The sequence below is a fragment of the Ciona intestinalis genome, chromosome 11, assembly GCF_000224145.3.
Source record: "Ciona intestinalis chromosome 11, KH, whole genome shotgun sequence".
NCBI lineage: Eukaryota > Metazoa > Chordata > Ascidiacea > Phlebobranchia > Cionidae > Ciona > Ciona intestinalis.
The window spans coordinates 2,776,427-2,782,666 of NC_020176.2; the positions used below are offsets into that span (position 1 = coordinate 2,776,427).

A 6,240-nucleotide genomic window follows, 5' to 3' on the forward strand; every position below is an offset into this window, starting at 1 on the left:
TTTGCATAAAAGCGAAGTTTATTTCTGTCTAATATTTTCCATGTATACACAAAAGTATGCAGAGACACACACAAGTACATGTATACGCAAATTACAAACAGTTTGAAAAGGAAAGGAGCTTACACTGTTGACAACTCTGACTGGTTTAAATATATTAATGTTAAAAGTTTTTCGTTGTCTATTTAAATTAAAAAGGAGTTCATATAAGCAGTTGAAGTGGTCGTGAAAAAACAATTAAATACATTTCGAAATGTCATATCAAAGTGCGAAATCAAGCGATTGAAACGCAGCATAAACATACATATATTTTTTTTCTGGGATACAATTTTGGATGAGATGTTTTACAATAAAACGCTGTTTATATCGGCGGACAAGAGATTACAGAGCAAACCCCAGTTGTTATGGTCCTCACAATTTCACAAGGAAACTGTTCTTATTAACATATCTGCTCATTTTTGTGAAGCTCGGGTTCATATTATATATATGTAACGGATAAGCTAATTATTCCTGCTCATCCATTGTGTTTTCGGAAGAGTCGTTCAATTCCCGCACGAGAACAAGGTTGTCATCCGAGCACGTTCTTCCCTCATCCCCCTTCCGCAGGGCCTTCAGGGCATGGCACAATTCTCGAGTCGCGGCCTCAAGAACCTTGGCATCAGCATTCATTGTGGTTTCTATCTTTCTTATCAATGAATGCGGCTTGTTTCTCGATGCTGCTTTGCTTGTGGATGCTTGGCCGGCTAATTCTCTCGAAACTTCTACATACAAAAACAAGACTATTTAGAATAATTTAATATTATAAACACAAAATTAAGTTTATATAGCTTATGATACAAAAATTGCAAAACAGTTTTGGTATAAGTATTAAAAGTTACATTCGAAACTCACTCTGAAGATGCCCCGTGCACTGCCCTTCCAATCTTCTCTTCCTGTTTCCATCAGGTTGTGTGGGCGTCGAAGAATCTATTTTTTGAAAATAAACAAAACTATGTAGGTTACCTCAGTAATATATTAATGCTATTTAAGATCTAACCTTTTCGGGCGTCCGATGGTCGAAAGTAAGGCGAGTACAAACGGTTGATGGGTATCCTCTCCGTAGACGATTTGAGGGGGCGTCTAATTGGTTGTTGGTGGCAGGAGACTTCGACGACACTTTTTAAGATCTGTTTCCTCGGTATTTTATCAAAATGCTCTTGAAGATCATCTCGAACTGATATCATTTTTGGACGATCATCCTTTTTGTACTGCCAGCAGCTTTCCATGCACTTTTCAAGTAAAAGCAGGAAATTCAGTTGTTCTTCGCTACAACGCTCTTTCTTGCTATTGATCCGGTCGTATGCTGGTCGTTTCATCTTATTTGTTATCTTCAATAGGATTTTCCAAATCTTTTCGTCAAGAGGCACCCCACAATATGGTGAAAGATCGCTTAGGCATTCGTAGACGATCATTCCATAACTATAAACATCTGATGCTTTGGTGGCTGCAAATTCTGGCTGCATGATTCGTTCAGGAGCAGTGTAGGCTAGACTGTGCTGCTGCTTATTATCAGCTGTACGACCGATCTCGTTTGTACCAGTATATGTACGAAGACTCGCCCCTCCAAAATCGGTCACTTTTGCTGTGAAGTCGGCCTTCAGCACGATGTTAGAAGGTTTAAGATCTCCGTGAACGATCTGCATGCCTGCTCCGATATGGTGCAGAAACGCCACCCCGTTTGCAACTTGAAGCAAGATCCGAACCAACAGATCGAACGGAACTTGATAATTTTGTAATCGTGCTGAATTAATAAGCTCCGATAAGTTCCCTCCTTCCATATACTCCATGATGATACCGAATGATCCGACCCAGCTTGTGATCCCATACACCCGTACAATGTTTGCGTGATCGGCCTTAAGAAATATACCAGCTTCTATTTCAAACCTGCACAGAAAAAAATAAAACAAGATTAGTCTCTTTTAGTGTAAAACATTTTGATAATATTTTTTTAGCAAACACGTTGCTGGCCACTGCCCTTTTTCTAATATATGCGTATTAAAGTTTTGGTGGCATAAAAAGCAATTGAGAATTTTCTAAAACGTTATTCTTGCATTTATACTTTTCTGTGGCAATCTTTGTTTGCATAAATCCACCACTTGCTGCAACACACTTTACAGCACAGAGACCGACTTTTTTTAACCGGCAGCGAAGAACAGATCCGAAGCCTCCACACCCGAGAACAGCATCGTCGTCTCTTTCTAACTTGATTTCGGAAGGACTTACCCAAATAGGCTGCCGGGGCACCTTAAAATTTAGAGTATTTTTTAGAGTATTCATTATACGTTATTCGTAGCAAAAATGTTACCTCGCCCTTCTTTGATTTATTTTGAAAACAGGAATAAGCTTGGAGTTTAACTTCATCAACTTTTTCTATTTCGATATTGCGTTCGTTGTAGTTGATCAAAGACACAGAATCAATTCTACCGAGATCCTCATTAAATTCTTTAGAATAAGCTTCTATCTCTGCATTAAGATTTCTTAGCATTTCCTTTAACCCGTACATCTTTATTAGAGCATCAGCGGCCTCTTTATCCGTGGCAACCAACCTTAGTGTGAGACTTCCAGGAGTGAAGGACTGAACGAACGCGTTCTTCACATTGCCCAAGATTCCTCGGACTACAGCTTCCAGAAACTTGCCCGGGTCTTTTGTGTGCCAGTCAAAGGTTGAGCTGACACCGACAAATCCAAGTTTATCCGACATATTGCTGTTTAATGCCATCTTGCCTACAGTAAAAGCTTGGACCACCGCTGGCCCACTGCACATCAGCGTCAATAGAGAACACTCGTAAGAAGGTTGATGTACTGTCATTGTAGAGCTTTAAAGAGTGTTTTAACTTTAGGTAAACAACTAGTCCAATGCTATAAAAAAATATATTTTTACGCTATTTTTTTTGTATGACTGACAATACAAATCATAAAGAAACACTTGATGGTTACAGCAATTGCCGTTATGTACAATTTTCAAGCACACACGCCAATAATGGTGGCAGCGTTCAGTCTCCAATGTACATCAACTGATCCACAGACGCTACACTATGCACTGTGTCACGGCGCGGTATATAGAAGCGCCACATAGGACTCTCGTAATATACAATGCGTGTTCACAAATAAGTTTAGAAACATCGAACTCGTGTTCGTTTGAACAAAATACAGTTCGTGCGGTAATCATCTGATTACTTTACTTAGTATGCAATATTTATTCTGCATGTACAGGCTTACCTGTTCTGTGGTATCCCACAGATCTGGTGATGCCAGAAGATTCAGTTATATGTATACCAAACGGAACTGCCGACGCGGTACCTACTTTTACACAAAGGGTGGGTGGCTGCATCGTCATCATGCTAAGAAATAAAGTTGTAGAGGATTATTGTTCTTTTTTTAATTGTGTGACAAAATACCTACCTTAATGAAATAGGCAGAAAGTGAATTAAATTCATGAAATAAGGTTTCAAATCTGTAAATGAAGTGCATATGCATTAACCTGATTCAAGTGATAATTGCAAAAACTATTAGTTTAGTAGGGTGGGAGAAGATGGGACACCTTTAGCACATAATATCTAAATATCCTGATCACGTTTAAAACAATTACCAACGGTCTATGGGAGTCGTGAGGATACGGTTTTATAATTATTCAAATGTTCTTTGTTTACCACTAAATGAGACGAGAAAATAGAGGTAAAAGGTGTCCCATCTTCCCCACCACACTATATAACTCAAAGGAAAAAAGAAACTTCACTCATTAAAACATGGAAAATAGGATGCCACCACTCACTGGCTTCCGGTGCTGCAACCGCAGTGTTTGTAAGATCGCTTGATCTGCAATCGGAGGATACTGGTTTATGAGTGGGCCATATCCGAGAACCTAAAATAACAAACAGTGCGCTTAAGGCGGAAATTGAATCACTAAAATAACACGGTAGAGTTTTTATTAAAATAATACGAAGGCGTAAATTATTCATCAAAATAATGCGAAAAAGGATGTTCTATTCTTTGTGGGTGAGGTACTTGTCAAGGACCTGGGATTTAGGCCAGATTTGGTCCATTACCATTAATACGTTTGTGACCAGCTTGCTTGTAACGGAGTGATACTACTTTCGAAGCTTGACACTGCTATCATGCTGATCTAAGGCAAGATACCGTAAATACTACAACCATCATTTTGTAATTAACTACCAACAGTTTATGCTAACAGATGTACAAACAAAACCTAAATACCGATTCCTATCAAGTTTAATAGCTTGCTCAAGATTCCACCAAATAGGGCGAGTATAACACTACTGGTAAGACCCAAAGTTAGTATAGACCAAGTTAGGAAACGGCGCTCGTGTCCGCCATTACGGAGCCAACAGAGCGGGAATCGCCTATACAAATGCATGGTCGGCATGTGTTCATTTAGTTCTTGTAAACGATACAAAGCTAGAAAACACGTATAGCAGTTGTTTTAACATTTAAAATATAATTTCTAATATAAATCTTGTTATATAATATTAAATCTAGGAATTAATGTGGATTAAATTAGTATTTTGACTGGTTTTCGGCGTACAGTGTGGTTTAACAGGGTACTTTACGTTGGCGATTAAGTCTAGCAGCAATCAGCTTGGTTTACATAATAGTATATGATCATAGCTACGAATCTACAGACCCATTCTTTACTACATTTATAATCCAGCATGAGTGGACATGCAGCTCCAAACTGCTTAAGTACTAGCAGATGAGGTGTTCGCGTTTTCCGATTTCTTAAAGACCCGGAACGCAGAAAAGGTAGCTTACTAATTCAAGCAGAGGACCAAAAATAGTACTTCAGTATTGTTTTCCTCAATGTCACTTCGATATTAGGCAAATTTTACAAAGATACCTTAAGTTTCGTTGCCGGGTAAACGTGTTAAGTTTGTGAGCCAAAAAGTAAAATCACGGCAATTTACACATGCAAAACTTGTATTTTTATATTTTAAACATGTTCTTTTATGTTTTTGGTTAGTAAACTTGATATTTTCTGTTTTTTTTTACTCTTTAATCGATTGAGTGTTCAATAAAAGTTGATTATTTTTGTGAGGTTTATTATTGTGATAAGATATAACATTAGTAAAAAGCCATTTTTACGCGCAGAAGTGCTTGGTTTTTCAAAAATCGCAATATTTAAACGAAAATCAGCACCCAGCAATAATAAAATGTGGGCTCCGTAATGGTGGCGACTATGACGTCATAGACGCGAGACAATGGATAACAAGACTCTTTGTTTTACAATCCGTTTCCTAACTTGGTCTATACCACAGAAATAAAAAAGAGTAGAACGCGCAACTGCCCAAAACCGTGATATATTCTTTTTTTCTATTCACGTGACCGTCAACTCCGTCCCCATTTCCCTTCGTCTCCATTGTAAAAGATAGGCGCATAGTATTTTTGGAAGGTTTTAGCTGTTTATTTTAAAAACTACACCAACTATTCAAGTTTATTAGGCCAGTTTAGTTATTTAGCAGGTTAACGCTTACAGTTTACCACTTGTTTAGGAAATTTAATTATTTAAAAAATTTAATTAAAAATTTTAAACAAACGGTTTGTTAGAAATATATATATATTAGAAAATAGTTGTTTCACACTATAACTTTAAATTTAGTCAAAAAACGAAAAAAAAACTACATAAAACGTCATCGACTCCATTGACTACAATAGTAAACGGAAACCACCCGCGAAGAGAGAGAGAGAGTGTATCACCTCTCTCCTTTGCCGACATTGGAGATGCGCGTTCTATTCTTTTTTATTTCTGTGGTCTACACTAACTTTGGTAAGACCCAGGAAACTATTCGATATCACAATAAAACGTGAGTGACAAAAACTACCAAAAGCATAGGCTAAGAAATGGAATTCTTTTTAACTTATTTGTTATAGCCTGTGGTGTCTAATTTAAACAAAATGAAATAAAAAAATAGTTAATTTAATTAACTGACGCTTTATCAATATACTTATAATCCAAAACTGATTTTGATATGCTTTTAGGTTCATGCACAGCTTTTGTTCAAGCCGCTTTCGCTAAAACATAATTGGTAAAAACAAACACGCACATTTGTCCTATATGTGCAATTAGGTTTGCGGTGACCAATTTTTAAACTAATTAAAGAAAACACGGTTGCAGTGTCTGCAATCTGTTGAAATGTCGCATTTACAGACAAAACCGTAATGTGCATGATAATACACACAAGTGCATAA

At 37.4% G+C, this 6,240-nt stretch overlaps 1 protein-coding gene across 2 annotated transcripts; it reads right to left on the bottom strand.

Moving 5' to 3' along the window:
* Positions 1-4,121, bottom strand: LOC100186913 (receptor-interacting serine/threonine-protein kinase 4-like). Of its 2 annotated transcripts, XM_026836529.1 has the most exons (8): positions 3,809-4,121; positions 3,439-3,490; positions 3,256-3,377; positions 2,342-2,838; positions 2,096-2,280; positions 1,034-1,920; positions 889-963; positions 1-758 (listed from the first exon to the last, which is right to left on the bottom strand). In XM_026836529.1, exons 1-8 carry the CDS (start codon positions 3,993-3,995, stop codon positions 502-504), a joined length of 2,262 nt encoding a protein of 753 aa, XP_026692330.1. In that variant the 5' UTR covers positions 3,996-4,121; the 3' UTR covers positions 1-501. The 2 variants fall into 2 exon arrangements, with proteins under 2 accessions (XP_026692330.1, XP_026692331.1); XM_026836530.1 differs by lacking the exons at positions 3,439-3,490; positions 3,809-4,121 and having other exon boundaries at positions 2,342-2,852; positions 3,256-3,327.
* Positions 4,122-6,240: the final 2,119 nt, after the last annotated feature.

Bases quoted from the DNA above. Each gene is read 5' to 3' on its own strand.
- LOC100186913 (XM_026836529.1), bottom strand. From the start codon at position 3,995: ATGAATAATTTACGCCTTCGTATTATTTTAATAAAAACTCTACCGTGT. The intron at 3,491-3,808 runs GTGAGTGGTGGC...CTTCATTTACAG, and splicing joins GGTTGCAGCACCGGAAGCCA to ATTTGAAACCTTATTTCATG. The intron at 964-1,033 runs GTTAGATCTTAA...TTCAAAAAATAG, and splicing joins ACCATCGGACGCCCGAAAAG to ATTCTTCGACGCCCACACAA.